Source organism: Mytilus trossulus, chromosome 7 (assembly GCF_036588685.1).
Source record: "Mytilus trossulus isolate FHL-02 chromosome 7, PNRI_Mtr1.1.1.hap1, whole genome shotgun sequence".
Classification (NCBI taxonomy): domain Eukaryota; kingdom Metazoa; phylum Mollusca; class Bivalvia; order Mytilida; family Mytilidae; genus Mytilus; species Mytilus trossulus.
In genome coordinates, this window is record NC_086379.1 from 32,076,056 (window position 1) to 32,103,016 (window position 26,961).

At 32.6% G+C, this 26,961-nt stretch overlaps 2 protein-coding genes across 13 annotated transcripts in view; both read right to left on the reverse strand.

Moving 5' to 3' along the window:
- The window catches only part of LOC134724947 (pro-neuregulin-2, membrane-bound isoform-like), a 71,383-nt gene extending 57,165 nt beyond the window's left edge, over positions 1-14,218 (reverse strand). For 6 of the 9 annotated variants that reach the window (XM_063588352.1, XM_063588351.1, XM_063588350.1 and 3 more), the window contains exons 1-2: positions 14,041-14,150; positions 494-647 (exon numbers count right to left, since the gene is read on the reverse strand). The gene's annotated coding sequence lies outside the window, so the exon portion shown is untranslated. Of the gene's footprint in view, positions 1-493; positions 648-14,040 lie in introns of all 9 variants that reach the window. The other 3 variants (XM_063588353.1, XM_063588343.1, XM_063588349.1) reach the window with 1 other exon arrangement.
- A 10,651-nt stretch (positions 14,219-24,869) lies between these two features.
- Positions 24,870-26,961, reverse strand: part of LOC134724950 (uncharacterized) — a 31,234-nt gene continuing 29,142 nt past the window's right edge. For all 4 annotated transcript variants that reach the window (XM_063588362.1, XM_063588360.1, XM_063588361.1 and 1 more), the window contains one exon: positions 24,870-26,760. In XM_063588362.1, the coding sequence (XP_063444432.1) occupies positions 25,377-26,760 (1,384 nt within the window). In that variant the 3' untranslated portion in view covers positions 24,870-25,376. The remainder of the gene's footprint in view (positions 26,761-26,961) is intronic.

Genomic DNA, 26,961 nt, shown 5'->3' on the forward strand with positions numbered 1-26,961 from the left:
ATTACAGTCATCTACCTACCTACCTATTTGTCCCTTGTTGTTTTAGGAACAAATAAGAAGTCCTATTTTAAGACATCTTACAATTTTAATGGCAATAGACATTATGCACAACTCATCATTTTGAATGCTTTTGTTCCATTTCAGTTTTAAAAGTTGTAAAGGGGCATAACTCTAGAATGATAAGCGACACGCTAGTTTCTTTAGTTAACTATTCTGACATTGACTTGGACTTCTTTTAAAATGTGGGTAATATTGTTTATCTCAAACATTCCTGAGCCTTATGTCAAAAAATATGACATGCACATTTACCTATTATCAAGGAATTGTATAATTCCTTGCTATAAGTATGCACAACAGCAAATTATACTTTTCGTTCTTTTTCTGTTACAAAAATTGAAGACTGACAGACAGACAGACAAAATGATGCTCCTGCATTCTTGATTTGAGAACCTAATTACCAATTCTTTTTATAACAATTGTTCATGATACATACCTTTTTCCTATAGTATTTATATCTCTAATGCATGTACACTGGTCAGTACTTCACCAGGAATGACCATTGTTTACAGATGATCATATGTTGACATTACAGCATGGCAGTCTGACTGTAATTACTTCTCCATGGGTGATAATTATATATCAATTATCTGTAATATACAGCAATAATATGCATTTAAAAATTATCAATTCATATCTTTGCTCATAGAGAGTCTTATATAATGCATTAAAAAAAACATCAAAACGGAAAATTCAAGACAATTTCAATTTACAATGATGTGTTTTCCTTTCCTTAAGTGTAGACTGTTAAGCATTCCCCTGAAAGTAGTGATGCCCAAGGATCTAAAAAAAAATTAGGGAATCTTAAACTAATACCTTATGATCACTATATATACTTTATTAGAATTCAATATGGATAATTCTAAATTTATAAAAATGTTCAAAATTCATAATAACTAAAGTCATTTTTATTATGAATTATCTTTATTTTACCTGTACATACAAAATGAATGCGCACACATGTAAATCAAAAACATTTTAATCATGGAATGCGCGCAAACGTTATGGGCCAAAATCAATGTTTCTTAAAGATATATACATGTATGAGATGTTATTTCAAAGAATATAAAAATAAGATGTTGTATTGTTGCCAATGAGACAATTCTCCAAAAGAGACCAATTGACATAATTGTAAACATCTATTAAAGGTCACCATATGGCCTTTAACAATGAGCAATAAGAAGTTGATTGATATAATTTTGCCCATGTTGACCTGTTTGTAGATTCTGGCTTTGTCCAAAGTCAAGTCACATAACCTGACCATTGTATAAGAAAGGATAGAGTGGAAACCTTCTATATCTATATGTGCTTGTCCAAAGTCAAGTCACATTACCTGACCAATGTAAAGAAAGGATAGAGTAGAAACCTTCTATATCTATATGTGCTTGTCCAAAGTCAAGTCACATTACCTGACCAATGTAAAGAAAGGATAGAGTAGAAACCTTCTATATCTATATGTGCTTGTCCAAAGTCAAGTCACATTACCTGACCAATGTAAAGAAAGGATAGAGTAGAAACCTTCTATATCTATATGTGCTTGTCCAAAGTTAAGTCACATTACCTGACCAATGTAAAGAAAGGATAGAGTGGATACCTTCTATATCTATATGTGCTTGTCCAAAGTCAAGTCACATTACCTGACCAGTCTATAAGAAAGGGTAGAGCTGAAACCTTCTATATCTCTTTGCACTTGTCCAAAGTCAAGTCACACTACTGAATTCAATTTTAAGAATAGGACACAGATTTTGAACAAACAACAGCCACACTTTGTAGTGACATGATCTGACAAGTCTTGTAGTGACATGATCTGACAAGTCTTGTAGTGACATGATCTGACAAGTCTTGTAGTAACATGATCTGACAAGTCTTGTAGTGACATGATCTGACAAGGATTATAGTGACATGATCTGACAAGTCTTGTAGTGACATGATCTGACAAGTCTCAGGGCACAGATTTTAGGCTGAACACAGCGCCATATATTTTAGTTCATGATGTTATAGGACAAAGACCTGAGGACAAGAAGAACACAAATATTTGAGGCTGGATATAGATTTGGCTCTTACATATATATACATATATAAATATAATTATTTTCTGTGACTGTATCTTACATTAATTTGTAGGATCCTTTACTATAGATAATTTAGCTGATCTGTAACAATAACATCTTCATGCCTTATATATCATGTACTGTAGTACGCCACTAGATTAAAACTGACAAGGAAAGGTAACACATGGCCACTGAAAGCTTTATTTTTGTAGAGCCCAGGTGGTCGTGTGGTCTAGCGGGATGGCTGCAGTGCAGGTGATTTGGTGTCACGATATCACAGCAGCATGGGTTTCGAATCCCGGTGAGGGAAGAACTAAAAATTTGCGAAAGCAAATTTACAGATCTAACATTGTTGGGTTGATGTTTAGACGAGTTGTATATATATATATATATATATATCAAAATTTCAATGCTAATAGTAATAATACATACACTGCCATTTTTTATATTCAGAATCTCATGATAGTCAGTAGCTCAATTTGTTGTGAAAGCCAACTGCCCATAGTAATCTTTTGAAAGCTCTTCAACAGATCAAGACCCCCTTGCTTTTGATTTTTTTTTTGGGTGGGGGGAAGGGTTGCCTTTTTAAATATTAATGCACACAATAGTGTCAAAGGCTACATAAACAAAATAATAGCCAAATTTCAAGCTCAATATATATACAAATCCTTCTATTTGTTAATTTTCTATTTACATTTATTGTTTAACTCAAAACAAGAAAATTAACAATAATATGATGGAAAATAGATTCAAACATTATATAGATATAGAAAGATGTGGTATGAGTGCCAATGAGACAATTTATTAAAGTATGTCTGTAGGGTTACTGTCTTTCAAGGTAGACATGAATGTGTTTTTATTTTTACTATCTTCATCCCCATAATATAAAAATTTGTAAGGGTTCCGCGGAACCCAGTGTCTCGCCTATTTTTGCTGTAAATCGCAGGCTCAACAACAATGAGGAAAAAAATCAATAAAAATATTCCTCTTGTTACTATTTTATGATTGTAAGAAAATCTAAGTCCATTTAAAAGTAAATTACAGAAAAAACGGAGTAATCTTTTTACAAACTTTACTTCTGGATACAATCTTATGATCATAAATAAGCTTCTGTCCAAGTTTGGTACAAACCCAGGATAGTTTAAGAAAGTTATTAAAATTTTAAAAACTTCAACCACAGAGTGAATGTAATGGTTCCCTGCAGAAAAACTAAGTCCATTTAAAAGTAAAATATGAAAAAAAAGAATTTATTCATTTACAAAATTTACTTCTGGATACTATATTATGATCATAAACAAGCTTCTGTCCAAGTTTGGTACAAACCCAGGATAGTTTAAGAAAGTTATTAAAATTCTAAAAACTTTAACCACAGAATAAATGTAATGTTTCCCTGCAGAAAAATCTAAGTCCATTTATAAGTAAAATACAGAAAAAATGAAATTTCATTTTTACAAAATTTACTTCTGGATATTATCTTATGATCATAAACAAGCTTCTGTCCAAGTTTGGTACAAACCCAGGATAGTTGGAGAAAGTTATTAAAATTCTAAAAACTTTAACCACAGAGTGAATGTTTTGTTTCCCCGCAGAAAAAACTAAGTCCATTTATAGTAAAATACGGAAAAAATGGAATTTTATTTTTACAAAATTTACTTCTGGATACTATCTTATGATCATAAACAAGCTTCTGTCAAAGTTTGGTAGAAATCCAGTATGGTTTAAGAAAGTTATTAAAATTTCAAAAACTTTAACCACATAGTGAATATTTGTTGACCCCGCCGACGACGCCGACGGAATATAGGATCGCTTAGTCTCGCTTTTTCGACTAAAGTCGAAGGCTCGACAAAAATCAAAAATGTTTGATATATAGTATTAATTTAGTTCAGATAAATATTATAACAGTTAAAGGGAGATAACTCAGTTTTCTAATACAACTGTACAACCAGATTGGTCTAGAAATGTCCACATTATTTATATCACTTCCTCTAAAAAATTGAAGTGAAAATATCAAATTCAGTTCATATTACCCAGGATTTCCTTTCATACTTTAATTTTCATTTTGTTATAAACAAATTTTGTGTATTTACTGTCTTCTGATTGGTTAAAATTATTAGTTTTATTTCCAATGTTATCAATTTTGATGGTGACACGCCCACTCTGACGTTATGTATTCATACGCCAACATGTGTGTACCTTCTTATTGTCAAGATAAATAATATAAAAAAGTTCTTTGAGTCTTATTTTTTGATAGAAATTTATTTATAATGAATGGCAATAATTTATTTTGATTTTATTGAACCATAATTAGTTTTATGGTTCAATAAATTCAAAATAAATAATAGCCATTCATTAAAATATTTGGTCAGATTTTTATATCATGCAGTTACTCGATACTCACTTTTTATAACTCGATACTCACCTTTTATAAATTGATATTCACTTTTTGCTTCTTGATACTCACTTTTTATCACTCAATACTCACTTTTTGCTTCTTGATACTCACTTTTTATAACCTGATACTCGCTTTTGGTTACTCTATACTCACTTTTATAACTCAATCCTCACTTTCAATACTTTATACTGGACAAAAAGAAATCCTCAAGGTGGTTCAGAATTTGATATTGTGTAATAATTTGATTTATTTCAATATAGAATAAATCCAATAATCTTTGGAAACTGATGCTAGTTTTGTGGGAGTTCATACACTTCAGCCTGAAAGTATGTATTCACTCCTTTTATGTATCTTACCAACAGTATATATATGTCACAGAAGATTTAACATCATGATGCCTTCTTGTAGTCATGTGTTAATGGACAATAAGCCTACAAATTTTATTATGGTATGAAATAAAGGAATAAAGATATATAAATATTATAAGGATATAAGTATATTATATGTAACTTATATGTAAGTGTCAAAATTTATGTCCTTTTCTCAAATCAGTGTCCCATGACACTCTTTTGACTCAATCTTCATCTGTTGCCCTGTGTCCTGTGACATCATGATACTTAAATCTTGGCCCTTTTGTTTATCTTCAATGTTTACAACAGTAGAAGATCTGTTTGAATTTGCTTAGTAACTTAAGCTAAAAAGTCTTTGCTGAATTTTGATCCAAACTTTCTCTTATCAAGCTGTATATGTAAAGGATAATAGCATGTTACTGAGAGGTATACAGCCAGTAGAAAAAATAATTAAATAGTATCAGGTCAATCCGATTCAAAAGGATGCTGCCAAAGTAGATTCGTCCCAAGTCAATCTGGCCCCATCTCAAAATTATTAAGAACTTTGGAGGATTTGGTGAGATATTTAAATCCAGATAAATGTAAAAATTATGGATGATATTGATGACAGCAGGTGAGTTATATTTAGTCTAATAGTAGAGAAGAGTAAAGTGTTAGTACAGTTTGTAAAAATGATAATCCTGCATTTCATTGTATGACACCATTCTTTTTTCATTTGGTGTTCCTTTAATATTGATGAAGAAGAATATGTTGATTTTGATAAACCTTTTAAACTTATAAAACATTCACTCAAATTTTTTTTTAAACATATATTGTGAAGGAAAAGTATAATAACATCACTCTTGAAAAACTTTCAAATATTGATAACAGTTCAAAACTTTATTTTTATAGTAAATTTAACAAGAGTGCACACGCTGAAATGTCTCGCCTTCTGTTCTTATCATTGATATTATGTTGAAACTTTATTACAACTGTCACATAAACTTAACATTAATCAAGATAACTAAGCAAAGACCAATAAACCTTGAAAATGAGGTCAAGGTCAGATGAACCATGCCAGGCAAACATGTACAGCTAACAATGCCTCTATACAACATATATAGTTGACCTATTACTTAAAGTTGAAGAAAAATAGACCAAAACACAAAAACTTAACACTGTGCAATGAACTGTGAAAATGAGGTCACGGTCAAATAAAACCTGCACGACTGACATAAAGATCATAAAATATTTCTATACACCAAATATAGTTGACCTATGGCATATAGTATTAGATTAAAAGACCAAAACTTAAAAAGTTAACTTTGACCACTGAACCATGAAAATGAGGTCAAGGTCATATGACATCTGCCCGCTTAACATGTACACCTTACAATCATTCCATACAACAAATATAGTAGACCTGTTTCATTTAGTATGAGAAAAACACACCAAAACACAAAAACTTAACTATAACCACTGAACCATGAAAATGAGGTCAAGGTCAGATGACACCTGCCAGTTGGACATGCACACCTTACAGTCCTTCCATACACCGAATATACAAGCCCTATTGCTTATAGTATCTGAGATATGGACTTGACCACCAAAACTTAACCTTGTTCACTGATCCATGTAATGAGGTCGAGGTCAAGTGAAAACTGTCTGACAGACATTTTTTTTTTTTTTTTTTTTTTTTTTTCAGTAGTCAGGCTTTTACAATCCCTTTACATCACCACCTGACTATGGTGTTAAGAGGTTTGAATACCGTTTGATATATATATATACAACAAAAAATTGACTACATTTTTTTCTTCAAATGTGAATATATATTATTTAAATATTAACATTATAATAAAAAGTGGAAAAGAAACAATCACACACACATACACACACTCTCGCACTTGCATTAACATAACATAAATCAACTTGTGTATTGCAAAGAAAAATTTTATCTTTGTAAAGATCTGCTCTTTATGAACTGTAAGTTTCATTTTTTATTTTATATGATTTGAATCAAAAGTAATGGTGACTAATCAGTAAAAATGTAATCTAATGGGGCCCAGAATTTTTGAAAATAAGGTGTGGTACCATTTTTCTTTGCTATATAATGTTCATTTTCCTGATATTTTCTTATTTTTGCTAATAACCCTATAAAACTTGGTTTCTTTTCATACAATTTACATTTGTATATATAGTTCTTTGCAATAATAATAATCAAATTCAACAGTAAACTCTCATTTTGAAGACCAAGAAAAATGTGCTTCTTAGATAATGTAAAGTTCACAAAATATCTTTTCAGTTTTTGTGAAAAAGTTTGCCATATAAAATGTGTTATTGGACATTCATAGAATAAATGCTCCATGGTTTCATCAGAAACCTTACAAAAAGTACAAAGCTTTGAATCTTTAAGTTTAACTTTATATAAGAAAGTGTTAGTTGCAATTATTCTATGTAAAAATTTATATTGAAAAGTTCTTAAATAAGTGTCTTTACATGATTTTCTTAAAATAACATAATATTCTGACCAATCTGCAATTTCAATACCTAGTGATTCCTCCCATTGTAAGAACTTTTCTGTTGGCAGTTGCACATTTCTGTCAACAAGATCTTTGTATACAAACTTTGCCTTTTAGTTACACAATAATCTTTCCAAAAAAATATCAATACAGTTAAAAGTTTCAAAATTTACATGAGCAATCTTTTCTTTAATATATTCTCTCATATACTTTGGAATGTTAGCAATGAGACCATAATACTTTAAAAAATTATTTGTTTGAAGTCTTGGTCCTATCTGATCAAAATTACAAAAGTCCTTAGTCTCTAAGTTAATAAGGTCAAACAAAGACTGCACTCCCCTTCTATGCCACTGAATAAAATACGGAAAATCTACTAGAGGTGCAAAATTTAAAATATCTAATGACAAAATATCTTGAACAGAAATATTGGTAGCAGGCCTTGCTACATGAAAGCTAAAAAATACATCCTTCCAAAAAGGATTGCTAAGACTATCAGAGATTTCTCTGAGTTTCTCCTTTTGAAAATGCAATACCCTTTCTCCACCATACTGTTCAAGGTTTTTTAATAATAATGATTGCCAACTACCATATAAATTGGATGAAAACCTCTTTATCCAGCCAATCTTAAGGTATATATTAAAAATTATGTATATTAATCATATTTAAACCTCCTTGTGGAATATCTCCGATTAAAGTACTTCGTCTAATTCGATCAGGTTTTCCATTCCATATGAATTGAAAGAATAAAGTATTCAACTCATTTAATTTTGATTCTGGCAAGTTGGGTAGTGCAGTCAACAGGTGAATTAATTTTGGAAGTGCCAAAGTCTTGATAACAGTAATCTTTCCCATTAGGGTTAATTTTCTATGTTGCCAACTCTTAAGAATGCCTGACACTTCCTTTATCTTTTTGGAGAAATTAATTTCTGGCATACTATCAAGATCTAAAGAGAATTCAATTCCCAAAAGTTTAAAATTTGAATAGCACCACTGAAGTTTTAAATCAGGACAGAGAATCAGATCTGAATACTTTTTATTCCCAACCCACACAGCTTTAGTTTTAGAAGAATTAATTTTTAACCCAGATACTTTTTGGAATGAGTCGAAACAATTTAAAGTCTCCCTCAAAGATGTTTCAGTTCCATCCAAAACAAGGAAAGTGTCATCAGCATATTGACTCAAAAGGGATTCATTTTCATGAACAAAAGTTCCCTTTATTTGGGGGTTTGACCTTATTTTCATAGAAAGTAACTCAACACCTATAATAAAAAGATAAGGGGAGAGGGGGTCACCTTGTCTACAGCTTCTCTCCAAATTAAAGAAGCTTGAAAGATGGCCATTATTTATAACACAACTTGATGCTTTCAAATAAAATACTTCAAACCATCTGCATATAGATGGCCCAAAATTGAAACTCTTCAATGCTTTTTTCAAAAAAGACCATTCAATAGAGTCAAAAGCCTTTTCAAAATCTACTAGTAGTAAAAGACCAGTTTTGTTATGCTTTTCCAAATAGTGCATCAAATCATACAATAGACGTGTATTCTCACCCATAAATCTATCTTTAATAAAGCCTTTCTGACAGTCACTGATAATAGATGGTAAAACAGGTTTTATTCTATTAGCAATAACTGCAGAAGCAATCTTGGTGTCAGTATTCATAAGGCTAATTGGGCGCCAATTAGCTAGATAACGTCTATCTTTATCTTCTTTTGGAATACACGTAATGACACTTTGATACTGAAATTTAGAAAATTCCCCATTTTCATAGCCAAAATATAATGATCTAAAAAGAAAAGGTCCAATATCTCGCCAAAAGACTTTGTAAAATTCTACAGTATACCCATCTGAGCCTGGACTCTTTCCATTTGACATAGATTTTAGAGATTCTGCACATTCTTTAAAAGAAATATTACCCTCACACAAATCCTTCTCTTCTTCTGTGAGTTTAACATTGTGCTTGAAAAAGGAATCATCATCACATTCCAGATTTTTACTTGAGTATAATGTTTTATAAAAATTCATTTCTTCTTGTAAAACTCTAGATTGATCTGATATATGTTTTCCATTTTCATCTATGAGCTCAGTTATCGTTTTTTTAATAAAAATTTTCTTTTCCAATTTACCAAAAAACTCTGAACACTTTTCCCCATTCTCTTGCCAGTTAGCGTGGGATCTTAAAAAAACACCTTCAATTTTTCTTTCTCTTATATTTTCTAATTCTAACTTTTTCTGGTTTAAAGCTGCATGAATTTGACCATCAGGAGATATGTTCATATGATTTTCCAAACTTTGAATGTCATTTTCCAGTAAAAGTGTTGCAGCTTTTTCCTCTCTAGCTTTTTCAATACTGTAACCAATAGACAAAGATCTAATTTTCATTTTTATCAACTCAAAAAATACTTGATCATTGCATGAGAGTTTAACATTTAACAGATCATCTATGTTGCCTGATTCATAATATTCTAAAATACTCTCATTTATACATGTTTTAACTTTTTTGATATAGTCTAAATCTCGCAACAGTTGGGAGTTAAATTTCCAATATCCCTTTCCCCGCTTTGCTAAACTGGCAGAAAAGGTGAAAGTTATAGCAGAATGATCTGTCTTATACCCAGGAATAATGTTAGTATTTTTCATGAGTGAAAACAGATCCTCTGTGACTAGAAAAAAATCAAGCCGACTTTGTTTTATGGGTGAGCATTGACGCCATGTATATTTTCTATCGTTTGGATAACAGGTCCGCCAAGGATCTAATAACTCAAGACTTTCTACTATTTCTTCAATCTTTTTTCGTGAGTTTGGGTTTCTATTATGAATAATATTGTAAGTGTCTATGTTTGTATCTTGTACAACATTCCAGTCCCCACATAATAAAAAGCTAGTATTTGAAAATGATACCATTTTCTTATAAATGTCATTAAAAAATGAAGGTTCATCAGTATTAAATCCATACAAACAAACAAAAGTAATGCGTTGACTTGACAAGGATAAATCTAAGATAATATAACGACCATCTATATCAATAATAGAATTATGCACTTCAAAATCAAGACCTAATTTGAACATAATACTGACACCTGCACTTTTGTTACTATGATGACTGAAAAAACATGTATTTCCCCATTCCTCTTCCCATTTTTTTTCAATATCTTTATTACTAGGGGTTTCTTGAAAGCAAATTACTGAAGCATTTTTGCCCTTCGCCCAATCAAAAACATCTGTTCTCTTTTTTGAATTAGAAAAAAGACCCCTTACATTCATAGACAACACTGTTACAATATTATCCATTATCATATAAAACAAAACAATATTTCAAACTTGAGCAGATAAATTCTAACTTAAAAAACAATACACAATCATAGTTTATACAATCATACACACATTCAACAATAAGATGACACTTTGGCATAGATACTTGTAAAGTCATTTTTGTACAACAAAATTTCATTTACAGTATGGCATTTAATTATTTACCATATAAAGATAGTTGTTTTCTAAAGACAATGTATTAATTAGTATATATATTTAGTTGAGAGATTCATGATAAGTAAAAATAATAAAAGATTTTCGTTATCTCCCTTTGATTTGTAATTATTTTTTTTGAGTTATCTCCCTTCAATAAATATACAGTTATCTTCAAATTAAGAAGGGTTCACACAAACAAAAATAAATAGAATTATATATATAAAAAAAAGTACTTTCAATCAAATATGAATTCAAATTATTTAAATCAAATTCAGAGAGATGCATTATATGTAAATAAATTGATAATATGCACAGCCCAGATTGTTTTAATCTTATTACATGTACTATCTTTCATTTTTTACAGTGATGAAACATTAAGCAATGTATCAAATAAGGAAATGAATTTCAATGACCTTTTTTGTTTTTGTTTTTCAGTTTTTGTTCAATATTGTCAAATAAGTCAAATCTAATTCTACTCCCATCCTGCTGCTTGGCATAGACATTGCAATTATAAAACCAGACGTTTTCAAAATGTTCACCGTTCTGACAGACATGAGGACCTTGCAAGGTACGCACATATCAAATATAGTTATCCTATTACTTATAATAACAACATTACAAAATATCTGAACTTTTTTTTCAAGTGGTCACTGAACCATGAAAATGAGGTCAAGGACATTGGACATGTGACTGACGGAAACTTCGTAACATGAAGCATCTATATACAAAATATGAAGCATCCAAGTCTTCCACCTTCTAAAATATAAAGCTTTTAAGAAGTGAGCTAACGCCGCCGCCGCCGGATCACTATCCCTATGTCGAGCTTTCTGCAACAAAAGTTGCAGGCTCGACAAAAATGAAATTAAATTGGAGGACTACTTGCACAATCTAGAACTGGAACCCCCCCCCTTATTTTGAGGCAGATCAATGCATTTGAAAGGGGAAATGTAGTTGCCCCCCCCCCCCCCTGTCCTGGGTTAGGAAACCCCTCTTTTTAAAATGGCTGGATTGTAACCAGCTGGACTCAAACTCTAAACTTAAAACTATTCTAGATCCCAATAAAGATATGTTGTCTAGTGTTGTAGACTACATCAATCAATTTATGGAATTGCGGAAATAAGGTCCACATTTGTCAATACAGTTGTATATATATAAAAACATTTATATTAAAAAAGGGAAAAACGCGGTAAATGAACATCATAGAGGTTATTATAACGTTATGTATCCAAGCAATGTAATGGGAATTTGTTTTATAGTTTTTATTATATATATATATATATATATATAAACGAGTCTAAATTGAAAACTACGTTCAAACCTATGACTGCGTTGGATAAAAACCGCAATTTTTATACGTGTGCATATATATATATATATATAACTCGTCTAAACATCAACCCAACAATGTTAGATCTGTAAATTTGCTTTCGCAAATTTTTGGTTCTTCCCTCGCCGGGATTCGAACCCATGCTACTGTGATATCGTGACACCAAATCGCCTGCACTGCAGCCGTCCCGCTAGACCACACGACCACCTGGGCTCTCATTAAAAGAGCTTTCGGTGGGCATGTGTTACCTTTCCACGTCAGTTTTAATCTAGCGGCGTACTACAGTACATGATATATATATATATATATATATTAATAAAAACTATAACAAAAATTACCATAGGTTTCGGCCATTACGGCCTTCTTCATTGGAATAAATTACAATATTGAAACAACAATTACATCACTTGGATACATTACGTTATAATAACTTTTATGACGTTCATTTGCCGCGTTTTTCGCTTTTTCAATATAAATATATTTATCATCGTTCATACATTGTGTTGAGTCCTTCAGGTTCTAGAGTTTTTAATTTTTTTATCCAAAAGGCTTCTTTAGTTTTTCTGTAAGTTTCTGTCCCAAATACTTTTTCTATGGCGGTAACTTTTAAATTTGTTATTGAATGATTGTTCTGAATGAAATGGTTGGCTACTGGATCTTCTGTTTTCTTTGTTCGTATTTTTGAAAAGTTCAATAGCATTCGTTGATATAGTGTATCACCCGTTTGTCCTACATATATAACTTTTTCACATTTTGTACAATTAATCGCATATATCACGCCTACGGTTTTACAATTTATTTGTCCCTGAATGGTATATTCTTTGCCGGTGTTGTCACAAAATACCTTGGTTTCATTTAAATGTGAGCATAGTGCACATTGTTTACCACATGGTCATCATAGATCATATATATATGTTATTAATATCAACTTCACTTGTTTAAAACATTTATCATGTGGTCCGAGACCACAATTATTTCATAGTGCATTTCTTTTAGAACATAAATGAAAATAAAAAAAATCCCACCTGCGCTTTCACAAAGAAACTTTTACAATGTGTTTTACATTCTGGACTCAAATTTTTTTACAGTGTAATTTCACCCCCCTTCTTGCAATTTGAGGCATTGAACATGGAGAAATTAATTTGGAAGGGGTATAAAAATTAATACCAAGTAACCCACTGTCAACACTTCTGACTAGGGACTATATTTGTGAACAAGGAAAATTAAGGGACGACAATTGTGGTCTCGGACCATGTATTATGTTTCTTTGTACTATGTTTGCATTATAACCCGCCACCAGGGTTTCACGTTTTTTGCAATTAAGAATTATTTTAAAATTTTTAAGATAACTTGAGCATTATATATGTGACAAGCATAGTAAGTAAAGCGTGCAAACAGGGGAAAAAGGGGGTGGACATTTTATGTTAACTTCCAGTGATGGTTATTATTTTATATGCAAGGAAATGTTATGTGAAATTGTGTCTGCAATATCAATTATTTCATTATTTTAAACAAAAATAAATTCTGCACAATTTTTTGAAATGTGACAAAATATTTAACAGACTAATAGCGGAAATCAATGTTGGTATTACAAGGGTGCTCATTAAAGGTTTGACAATATCAACAACATTCACAGTGTACATCCAATATATTAATGGTTTTCTCAAGTGTTTACAAACCAGTGGCAGACTCTAGAAATTTTCATAAGTGGGGGCCCACTGGCTGCCCCTTAAGGTTTATGTACCCTTCTGTAGCCATTTTTTACGAGTTTTTTCAAACCTTATGCCATGTGTAACACACCTCAATTACAATATAGACAGCAAATTTGTTAGAAAGAGTTTACTACAAAAAATATTTTTATAAAATATGCAATATTGTAAAACTTAAAAGCTTTCACCTTTGTCAGACAATTTTTCTAAAATCTGGATTTATTGGGGCACTCTTTCTTACATGTATGTTTAAGACTTTTTCATCTCTTCTTTAGGACCTGTTAAACTGTTATATTTCAGTGTTTGTATTGTTGAACAACACTATTTTGGTTATGTCCCTTGTTTTAATACACGGAACGGGTTGTTTTGTCGAAAAATCGCTGATCTATTTATCAAACGAATTTCATCTCTCTATAAACATCCAAACCCCACAGGATTATTAGAAAACTATAAGATGGACAATATTACCCGATATCATTTTCAATAATCTTATAGTTGTTGTTGTTTTCCCGCCTGTAAAATTATTTGCTCACTGACGGTTCACGAATCAAGAAATTTATATAATATATGACATATGTTCCAGACCGTATGAGTATTTGGACCGTACGGTCTGGACCGTATGCGTACTTTTTCAAAATACTCATACGGTCGGACCGTACGCGTACGGTCTGACTAAATAAATATTTAAAGGTTGGTCAAGTTTATTAGATACAAATGCATGTATCAGATTGTATTATGAACACTGAAATTGAAGATATTGGAAGTAAACATAATGTGGGAGGTCAATTGTTTTAGAATATTTAGCAACTTTACCAAAAAAATGCAAATGCAAAGGAACATGCATGAAATGCATACACGAAAATGTAAAAAAATATTACGTTAATACATGAATTGTGTCACCTTGGGCGAGAATACCAAAATAGGATTCTGATATACAATTAAACAAATACTTAATTTCAATTGTTAGTTTGTTCATTTTATCTATGTAATTGTAATAAATTATCAATAACATTTTGTAAAACTAAAAATAAAGATTGTTTTAATTTAACCCATATGATCAAATAACCCGGCATTTATGGTCAGCTCGTACTGGACCGTACGCGTATACTCATACGGTCCGACCGTACGCGTATGGTCGGACCGTACGAGTATGCGTATACGGTCCAAATACTCATATGGTCTGGAACATATATATGACATTATACAAGGCCGTAACTACCATTGAGGCAAGTCAGTGAGGCACTAAAATTTCGACACTAATATTTTTTTATATATATATATATATATATAAATATAATTGTCATTCTGCCTCATCCTTATTTTCTATAACTTGTCATCATTCCCTTTAAATTATTCTTCCTGGATTTAACTCGGCATCTCAAGTTAACGGGTGATGTTTCTCGATTGCAATTTAACTTAGTAACGGTGATCATCATGGATTTCTGACTCTTGCAGAAAAGTGATACTGAAGGTAAAGAAGGAATAATTCTAGTAGACTTTTTTTAGTGAACAGAGCCTGACTATTGAATATAACTTTATTAGAACGAATCCAAAAACGACTGACAAATCAAGTACTGGGCATCGAAAGGGGACAGTTCTGAAAGTGTCTTCATGTTCATTTCTCCGTTTCCGGCCAACTTTAATGTTTCTCTTTACAGATAATTAAAATATAAAAAATATGAAACATGATGATGGATTAGTTTTTATCAATGTTTTCTTTCAACTTAAAAATTGAAAGAACATCCTATATTCCAATTTGACACTGGTTGAGGAACGGTAGGACCTTTAAAACGAGATTTCGGCCTTATTTATTCGGGACTACGGAATTTCGTGTCTTTATATTCTGGGTTTCCGAATTGGACACTCCCCAACCCCTAACTCTAACTTTATAGATTCTGGAACTAAAACACCACCGACTATTTCCAGAAATAATTTGAAATTACGGAACTACATGTAAACGGCATAAACACCATTTCAATTCCCCTATACCCATATCATACTTTAGAAATGGTATACATGTATCTTATCTTATTCTATCCCTAGTTTGTTTAATCTTTGTCAGCATAAAAGCGAGTTTAATATTTTGGAACTGCGACTGTATGATGGTGCTTACAGGAAATCTTAATTCCCTTTTGCAAACAAAACTGTTACTACCGATCAGAGACATATAATACTATTAGTTACATAGTGTGTTAGTGACCTAATATGATATATACAGGGTCAGTAAATTCCATATGGGGTGAGAGCGAAGCTCGAACCCCATATGGAATTTACTTACCCTGTATATATCATATTAGGTCACTAGAACACTATGTAACGAATTTATCTTACCGACTATCTTTATGTGTTGAATTTAGACTAAAGTTGTCTCATTTGCTTTCATAACACATCTCCTTATTTCTGTATTAAAGTGTTCAGGTGTTCAATTTTAAGAACCTACTTCAATTGATATGCACTAAAAAAACTAATGTAAACGATAGATATTTATAATAAACAACCTTGATATAACAATATTAAAAAGAACTTTCAATATTTGAAATAATCAAACAGTGCCTAAGTCGCAAATTCACTACTAACCTAATATTGAAATAAGCCCCGCCTCCCTACTAACCTAATATTGAATATACACGGTCTCCACGAGGTCGCTTTTAACCAATCATATTCCTAGAAATGTATAGGAGGTAAGATAAATATATGTCTCTGTACCGATATTGCTACCGAATTGCGGATTGAGAAGAAATCAGAAGAAGACGTCGATTATTGTGTTGATCAATAGCGTGCTACCGCTAGAAACTCAGAATACCCTGAAACGACGTAAAACTTAGAAAAGGGCATGTATGCGTGGCGATAAGTTGTGCGGTCTTGTCATGTTCCATGTTCCACGCGATAAGGATGACAGCAGACCAAATATTCTGAAATGATTTGACGAAACCAGCCGTAGAAAAATTTGGCAAACTTTACTGAATCGATGTTTGTTCTATGTTCTGCCGACAGACACAAATTGATATTTAGATGATTATCTAACATACAAATTTAAAATTTAATTGTAATCAGAGACATGTATATTGTATTTATATGTTTCTGATTTAATCAAGTTGCTTCTGGTCTTAATAAAAGTATTTACATATGAAAATTTATATAAAAAGTGCCAAAATTTTAAACATTGTCAAACTCTCGTGAAATGCCTAGAATGTAGGATTTTGCACCATTCATTTCATACTCTCCAAAATAAAATTTCGCCTCGCTTCGCCTCGCTTCGCTCGGTTCAATTAATTTGCCACACTAAAATAATATGCCTAGTTACGGCCTTGTGACCAGCCTAATAATAGTCCCAGGTAATACATGTATGATGAAATCTGTTTCAGTTGCTGTAGAGATTAAAGTTATATCTTCTTCTTTTCTTGGTAGCACAGTTTTGAAGGTTAGGGAGCTTTAGGATGAACGCATATTATCAATTCCTTGTTTACACAGGTACTTGTGGACAGGATACCCTTTGCGGGGTGCCCCTGAGTGGGAATATCCCAAATGACCCCCCATGTAGTTTAATTTTTGTTTATTTTTCATTAAACGTTTATTTTAATTGTTTTTACTTGAAATATATGGCGAAGTTACTGACAAACAGCATTTGAGATTTTTGCCAGTCGACTGATATGTATGAAGAGAGATATCCTTTATCTTTACTTTCCGCTATATAAATGATGTTTTCTTACTAAATAATTTAAAATTTGGTGACTATGTTGAACGCATCCATCCCATCAAACTAGAGATAAATGACCTACATTTAGAAATTGACATTGAGGGTCGGTTGAAAACAAAACTTTACGACAAAAGAGATGATTGCAGCTTTCCAATTGGGAACTTTCCATTTCTAAGTAGCAACATCCCAGCAACACCTGCATACGGAGTATAAATATATCTCCCACTATTGATACGATATTCCCGTGCTTGCATTTCCTATCATGATTTTCTTAATAGAGGATTGCTGCTCACAAGGAAGCTACTAAACCCAGAGTTCCAAATGGTGAAGTTGAAATCATCCCTTCGTCAATTTTACGGACGCCATCACGAGTTAGTTGACCGTTATAGAATAACCGCTTCACAAATGAAATCGGATATGTTCCTTGCGTCGTAACTACAATCCCCTTCCCTTTCATGAATGTGACCTACCGAATTAGAATATTTACCGGATTTGTTATAACATGAGCAACAGGACGGGTGCCACATATGGAGCAGGATCTGCTTACCCTTCCGGAGCACCTGAGATCACCCCTAGTTTTTTGATAGGGTTCGTGTTGCTTATTCTTTAGTTTTCTATGTTGTGTTATGTGAACTAGTGTTTGTCTTTTTCATTTTCAGCCATGGCGTTGTCAGTTTATTTTTGATTTATGAGTTTGACTGTGTCCCTCTTTTAGGAGTAATGTTTTGTAATTCGACCCCAGGTGAATTTGTCCAATAAGAAAGTTTGTTTGTAATGACGTTAGATAGCTGAATTAGAATTATATATACATAAGTTATAACTTTTAAAAGGGTTGATATGAACATAAAGATAGTAATTCACATGTTTTATTGTGTATTTTTGAAAGTCATATCACATCCATACCGACACTATAGGTCCAGGAATTATTGACGGGTGTTTTATGATGTTATATTTGTTATTCTCGTGGTGTAACGTAAACATTTTTTACCGAGGGTATAGTTTGCCGGCCTGGTTGGTCGAGAGACCCGTGGAAGCCTGTCCGCGTCTAACGTGCGACATCCCGATGAAAATTTACGAGGACATAATTGTCTGTTGCTTGGTCCGTTTCTGTGTGCTGTTGCGTTTCGGTGTTGTGTCGTTGTTCTCCTCTTATATTTAATGCGTTTCCCTCAGTTTTAGTTTGTTGCCCCGATTTTGTTTTTTGTCCATGGATTTATGAGTTTTGAACAGCGGTATACTACTGTTGCCTTTATTTATACATTTAATAGTAGAAACTATGGTCTAAAGTATAAATTCGATCCATTTGAGTGACATTTTTTTTCTAAAACCGTTGACATTTATCTAACTAGATGTCGGAATAAAAAGATTTTTTTTACAAAACATAATTTCGATAAAATTGATTTGAACAGTTTGACCGTTTAAAAAATGTTTAAAAAAAACCGCGTCTTAATTTGCCTTGTAATACTAGGATTGTGAAACAGACTGAAAATACACAATAAACCATGCGAAAAAATCTTGATGTTCATGTCAAGCCCTTTTGAAAAAAAACTATAACCACTGAGCAATGAAAATGAGGTCAAGGTCAGATGACACCTGCCAATTGGACATGAACACCTTACAGTCCTTCCATACACCGAATGTTCTAGACCTATTGCTGATAGCTGGGAACAATATATCTAACATGTTCCTGCTTATAGTATCTGAGATGTGGACTTGACCACCAAATCTCAACCTTGTTCACTGATCCATGAAATGAGGTCGAGGTCAAGTGAACGGGCGTGAGAACCTTGCAAGATACGCACATACCAAATATAGTTATTCTATTACTTATATGATAAGAGAGAATTTAGCATCTCAAAATATTTTCACTTTTTTTAAGTGGTCACTGAACCATGAAAACGAGGTCAAGGACATTGGACATGTGACTGACGGAAACTTCGTAAATATGAGGCATCTATATATACCGAAAGCTCTTTTATTTGAGAGCCCAGGTGGTCGTGTGGTCTAGCGGGACGGCTGCAGTGCAGGGGATTTGGTGTCACGATATCACAGTAGCATGGGTTCGAATCCCGGCGAGGGAAGAACCAAAAATTTGCGAAAGCAAATTTACAGATCTAACATTGTTGGGTTGATGTTTAGACGAGTTGTATATTTATCATATACATAGCATTAATATGATAGCTTTTGCATATGTGTAACGAACGGAAGTACACAAGCCATAATTTCCCACCCAGGCTGATAACCCATATCAGCCCGGTCTGATAACCCATATCAGGGGCGTCTCGTGCAAAAACCCATAACAGTGCTTCTCGTGCAAATTACTTCCGGTTTTTCCGGTACCGGTTGTTTACTTTGCCATTGTGACGTCAGATAATTTTTATGACGACGTCAAAATTAACGTGAACTTTTGTGGGGATAGTTACTGGTTAAGTACTTGTTAACAAATGCCATTGGCAATTATGAATCATTGTATAGTACATGTAGTACAACAAACCTGGAGTAATAATGACCATAAAACTCTTCTAAATTTTCAATGTTTCAAAATGTTACCATACATATATATGGAGGTAGAGATGCTGTTGTTGGACAATTATAATATATATTTGATTCATAACTTAACTTCTTTATAAAGTTTTTTACTGTTCTAGTTGTTGCATTTGTTAACAGTTTATTTGCCTTACATAAAACTATTGTCGGAAGTATATGATTAAGCGATTAATACATGGCCTTTTCCATATCAGCCTGGGTATCATCCCTCGACCCATATCAGCGTCTAAACATCAACCCAACAATGTTAGATCTGTAAATTTGCTTTCGCAAATTTTTGGTTCTTCCCTCGCCGGGATTCGAACCCATGCTACTGTGATATCGTGACACCAAATCGCCTGCACTGCAGCCGTCCCACTAGACCACACGACCACCTGGGCTCTCAAAAAAGAGCTTTCGCTGGCCATGTGTTACCTTTCCACGTCAGTTTTAATCTAGCGGCGTACTACAGTACATGATATATAAGGCATGAAGATGTTATTGTTACAGATCAGCTAAAGTATCTATAGTAAAGGATCCTACAAATTAATGTAAGATACAGTCACAGAAAATAATTATATTAATAAGTACGTCTGAGTCAGTGACAACCCTACAACAGATGTATCCATCGGATCGCCATCAATGATGGTGATACATGGCTGTGTACATAATATATATATATATATATACAAAGTATGAAGCATCCAGGTTTTCCACCTTCTAAAATATAAAGCTTTTTTTAAAGAAGTTAGCTAACACCGCTGCCGCCGGATCACTATCGAGCTTTCTGCTTCACAACATTAGGGACTATAATTGTAAGGACCATATGATGTTGATAAAGAAATCCAAAATCGATCGGTTCTCTGTCGAACTCCGTAAAGATTCGTCTAATTGTTATAAATAAATTTAATAACACCCAATGTTGCCTTGATGATCTTATTTTCTTTTAATAATCAAGAGTTCTTTTATTGTGCTGCTAGATTTACCGGAAAGGAATTTCCTTTAGATCATAAAATCTATAATAGGCAGCAATACTTGGGTGTTTTTTTTAGATTTCGGTGTTTCATTTTCACACGTGAAATTTAAAATAATAATTTACTTAAAAAAATGTAAAATGATATCTTTTATCTAAACCAAAATTATGTTGAATAGGTTAACTGTGTATTGTCTTTTGCGTACATTTCCCAACTTGTTCGGTATCATTCAAGAGCTTGCAAAGCGGCTATACTGATACTCAGACTATATAAAACGTCACCAGTTTCGGAGTAGAAAGTTGATAAACAAGGGTTGTGTTAAAGAACGTATTTTTCAAAACCAAAAAATTAACAATTTCATCGGAAGCTACCAAGACTTGGTTAATAATTATTCCGTATCAACTTCACAAATAATACATGATGGTCTTCAAGTATAGATTATTGGTACTGACGTTGTCCTTGTATTTGTCTTTATATATTTATAACCATTACTATAATTTTAGCATGACTCAGCCTCGGCACTTATACATCCCACCATTTAGTTATTGTGCTGTTTTTGTTTTGTATTGTCTTTCATTTTGATAATATACTTTGTGTATAAAGTGTCTTGTGTCTTTTTTAAACTAGTTATTTGTTAGAGTGATTAAGAATATAACACAATTGTGATTGCTGTCCCCCACTTTTTGACAATTCACCTATCATATGTCTCTGTTTTATTCACTCATTGTTGCCAATATTGGAATTCTCTGCGAATGTCATACATTTGAGAGTTTTGGCTAGCTATAAAATAAGGTTCAAACGGAAACATATATATTAGATATACTGTTCCCAGGTTCAATCTAACAATTTATACCGTGACAAGGAAATGCCTGTACCAAGTAAGGAATATGACAGTTGTTTTCTGTTCGTGTGATGTATTTGTGCTTTTGATTTTGCCATTTAATAAAGGACTTTCCGTTTTTAATTTATCTTGGAGTTCGGTATTTTTGCTCTTTTACTTTTTGGTACGCATTGTCTTTCTATGCAAACTTTAAGTTCAAGAAAGCAATTTGCAATTAAGTACTAATATTCATTCAACAGCAACACTTATCGCTGAACAACTGTATATTTCATGGAAATCATGTGTAAAGTGGTGAAAAGTTGTGAAATCACATAAACGGTTATCAGTAGTATTTGATAACTTTTAGATTTAGACCGTGTGAATGAAGCAAATGCAGGGGAAAATTAATCTTCCTCTTTAGAGTGTTGGTATTCAACTGAGATCTTAAGTCGATAAATAAAGTTTTATAATGTATAGGTTTATTATATATATATATATATATTATTCATTTGAAATATATATGAAAACAAGAATGTGTCCAAAGTACACGGATGCCCCACTCGCACTATCATTTTCCATGTTCAATGGACCGTGAAATTGGATAAAAAAATATAAATAGGCATTAAAATTAGAAAGATAATATCATAGGGAACATGTGTACTAAGTTTCAAGTTGATTGGACTTCAACTTCATAAAAAACTACCTTGACCAAAAACATTAACCTGAAACATGCACTTTCATTTTCTATGTTCAGTGGACCGTGAAATTGGGGTCAAAAGTTTAATTTGGCTCTAAAATTAGAAAGATCATATCATAAGGAACATGTGTACTAAGTTTCAAGTTGATTGGACTTCAACTTCATCAAAAACTACCTTGACCAAAAACTTTAACCTGAAGCGGGACAGACGGACGGACGGACGAACGGAAACACAGACCAGAAAACATAATGCCCCTCTACTATCGTAGGTGGGGCATAAAAATAATATTTACATTCATATATATACTCATGTAGAAAAGTATACTACATAATTGCATTTTAAAATGATAAGTAAGCAGAACATCAAATATTTCAAAACGTCTGTATAATCGCTTGTATATCCAACATCTACACTTGTATTTAACCGTCCACAAATTGTAAAGCTTGTTTGTTTGCCAATACAGTTACTTTTTGTTGTATGTTCTGCAGATCATATTACTAGTCGTACAACAAAAAATGAATTCACAATAATATAAATAGGGCATTGAATTCTTGAACAGGCAGTCTATGGCAGTACTATACTCTTATGGAACTGTAGACCCCAGAATAAATGTACTTTTTGTGGGAAAAAAATGGACGGACAAGTTTCATGAACTATATACCGAGCTATATAAACATCTAAGCTTCACTGGAGTAAATAAACAGCTGCGCCATGAATGCATGATACGCCCGACATCTTGTGTGGAAGTTTTATGCAATAATCATAAATAGTATCTGAGAAAGTTTTAAGCAATAACCATATATTGTTTTTGAGACACGGCGGGATATGTGACCCCCCCCCCCCCCCCCCCCCAACCTTTAAAAAAAAACCCAACTAAATATCACTAAAATTAAATTTTGAATCAAAACCAAAAAGTATACAGATCTTCAGATTAATATAACAAAAAAGTGTGTAAAGTTTTAAGCAATAATCATAAATTATTTTTGAGATACTGCGCGACATGTAAAAAAAACTCTCTCCTGTTTAGCAAAATACTCGATAACTCAAAAATAATATTTTGAATCATCTCCAAAAAATATACAGATCTTAAGATTAATATAACAAAGACACATGTAAAGTTTTAAAAGCAATGCTCATAAATCGTTCTTGATATTCTAGGTTAGTCTCTTGGTTTTGAAAATAATTTAGATTAAAAATTATTTTTCTTTTAATTTTATTTTGAAAAAATTTAAATAAAGGTATGATAAGTAACCAATATTTTAATTCAGAGTTTTTTTTTAACAGTAAATATTATTGTTATTATTTGGTATTTAACTTAAAAGGTTTGTAGTATTTTACCATTGTTTTCAACTTATTTTGACTTTAAAATGTGTACTTTGAAATTATATTGTAATTACTTTGATGTTTTTGTTTATTAACTAAATAGCGAGTTTCTTGATATTCTAGGTGTCAGTCGATCCCGGCCTGCCTCTTTAACTACAGCATTGTCATGCGCCATCATAGGCATTGTCAGCACAGATAGTTTCCCCACAACATGTAAAAATCAAGTACCAACTCTCACAGTCATTCTTCTGTTGAGAGTATGGGGTCTACAAAGAACAACTAACTCTGCGGATCCAAAATACTACTACATAACATCAACAATACGAATATCAACGTAGTTGTAGTATGTGTTATAATATAAGACGTAATAGCACATAACAGTTCATTTGATAAAAGGAGTAAGTTCGGTAAGGGCCATATTTGGCCCCAATTATAAAGTTTATAGTTGCATGACAATACATGCTTTAAGTTGCCTTAAAGACATGTTAGAAAGTTAAACAGAACAGTTTTTGTCAAAGTTTAATTTCTAACACGTTGATTTTTACATCCATAAAAGGTCAATTTAAGGGATTTCGGTGAAATTTGACAAAATCAGCTAGATTTCAACCAAATAAAGGACCAGGAAACATAGAGCGCAGGCGTCGACAAGCTTAAAATTCAAATAAGACATGTGAAACGTCTTCACAAACATTATTTTAAAAGATCTTTGTTGTCGACGTATGCGCTCTATGTTTCCTGTCCAATAATCTATGGTAATTTTCCCATTTTCATTCATTTTTTCGTTAAAAATCAACATGATAACAACTTGTGACGTCATAATGAAACGCAGAAACGTAAAATTTTCAACAAAATGGTTTATATCCTAGCTAGTCAATGTATTAGCTATAATTTCTCGTGATGTTGGTCGATAAATCCGTGTTTGAAATTTACGCTAAAAAAGGGGGCCATTTTAGGACCTTATCGAACATACTCCTTTAAGCAGATTCTTGATTTTCTTTCTTTTGATTTGAGACCCAAATAATAACAATGAAAATATTAGGTAAAAGTCCGACAGCCTTTTCCCGCCATATTTTATAAATCAAATATCTCGAAAAGGAGCTCCATGACCTATGAGTATTTTTAGCTTATTTTGATCCTCAACTCATACTCTTCCATTTTCAAGTTACAATTTTGAATTCTTGATTTATTTAATTTTACCTTAGATCACATAAGTACATGTAATGAATAGTTGCCTTTTTGGACGTATCTTTTTTTTTCAGATTGATATGTCAACATATAAAAACTAAGAGAGTATACAATGGTATTGCTATCAACATAAAGTGAAAATATCAAATAAAAGTTAAAATAACGAAAATTGCAGGATTTTTTCAAGTCTTGAGATATAAATGAACAGTTCTTTATAATTCTTGCATTTTAAAAAACACCCACATATGAGACCACTATGCTAAGAGCTTTCAACTGAAGTCCTCCGTCTAAAATAAACCCGTTAGACCTCAACCATTCGTAAGAGTCTTTGGATTGGATCCTCAGCACTGGTTATTGAGTCGATATCCGAATGTTCATCACTGGATTCATCATAACTTTCCAAAAAATCTTTAAGTTCTTGAACAGACACGAGATCATGTCTATTAGGAGCATTATTTGGCAGCACTGGAACATTTGGGAAATTTCCTGGGCAAATTATTTTATCAATATCTATATAATTTTCGACAATTTCGTGGCGCAGTGGAACAGGTTCAACTTGTTCTCCAATTGCTCCTCCATCCACAGCGTCTCCACCTGTATTGTTTATCTCCCGAACTTCTTTCTTCTTACGCAAGTTCGGCAGTGTATTGGTTTCAGAGTTTTCGACAGTGTCAATGGACGGTTCGTATTTCATGTCTTTATTTTCGCTAGGATTTTGCTCTTGTGTCGTTTTACCAGTCCTTCTCCTATCTGTACTCCTGTATTCTTGATCATCAATATCGATAACAGAAATAGTATCATCATGACTAACACTAACAACTGATCTAGACTTCCGCATGACAACCCTAGTTTGTACTGGTTCTTCGTCAACATCTTGATGGTCGATCGTTTGCTCAGAAGTGTTCATATCATTTTGATTGTTGTTTGTCTCTTCGGTGACAGATGAATTGCTATTATGGGTTTGTTCTGTTTCTTGTTTAAATTCAGAAGAAACAGACTCGTCGACTTTGTTTTCATGACTATTTCGGTCACCCTCACCAACGGTTGTGCTGTAACCAGAATCCCGTTTGTGTTCAGAGTTTTCAGTTTTTAAAACGCCTGGATTATTACTTGCAGACGCCATTTCTGAAATGGTTGAAACAGTGGTTTTCGAGTCTTCATTTTTATCTTTCTCTTCAATATTTTCATAATTTACATCTGTAATATTTGTTGTTATTTTGTCGTCAACGCTATCCTTCAAAGAATTCGGCGAATGTGTAACGTTCGCCTCAGGCTCAGGTTCCAAACTGCCAAACTCCGTGGCTTTTAAACTATGACCACTATTGTTTTGAACACTTTCGTTAGGCTTTGAATCTGTGGTTATCTTCGTTTTGGTATCTACAGAATTTTTCAGTGTAGCTTCTGTCTTTAAGAAAGATTCCGTTTTATTTTCTCGTTCAATACTAACATGATTCAGGTGCGTTTTTGCTTCCGTTATAGTGGACCATGGATGGAGTTTAGTGGGATCCGACTTTCTGGATGGTTTAAGTGGTTCCTGAGAAGGTTTAGTGAGAATGCTCGAGACAGCTCTCTTATTTTGAGGCACGTTCATTATTTTTTCAAAAATATTCTTAGCTGCTCTGACCTCCACTGTATGCTCTCCTGGTGCTTCCTTGTTGTTAAATATGGAACTCTTTCTTGGTGTGCTGAAACAAAACATAAATACTTTTATTCGACTATTAACTTAACTTTATTCTAAACCTTTTCAACTAAAAGTTCAGATCTTTATTAATATAATTCTTTAAAATATTTTAAAAGTGTAGTTTGTCTAGCATTTTGCAAATACGCACATAAGATATCTCCTAATATAAATGCCTTATATAATATTCAAGTTATATATGTTAAAA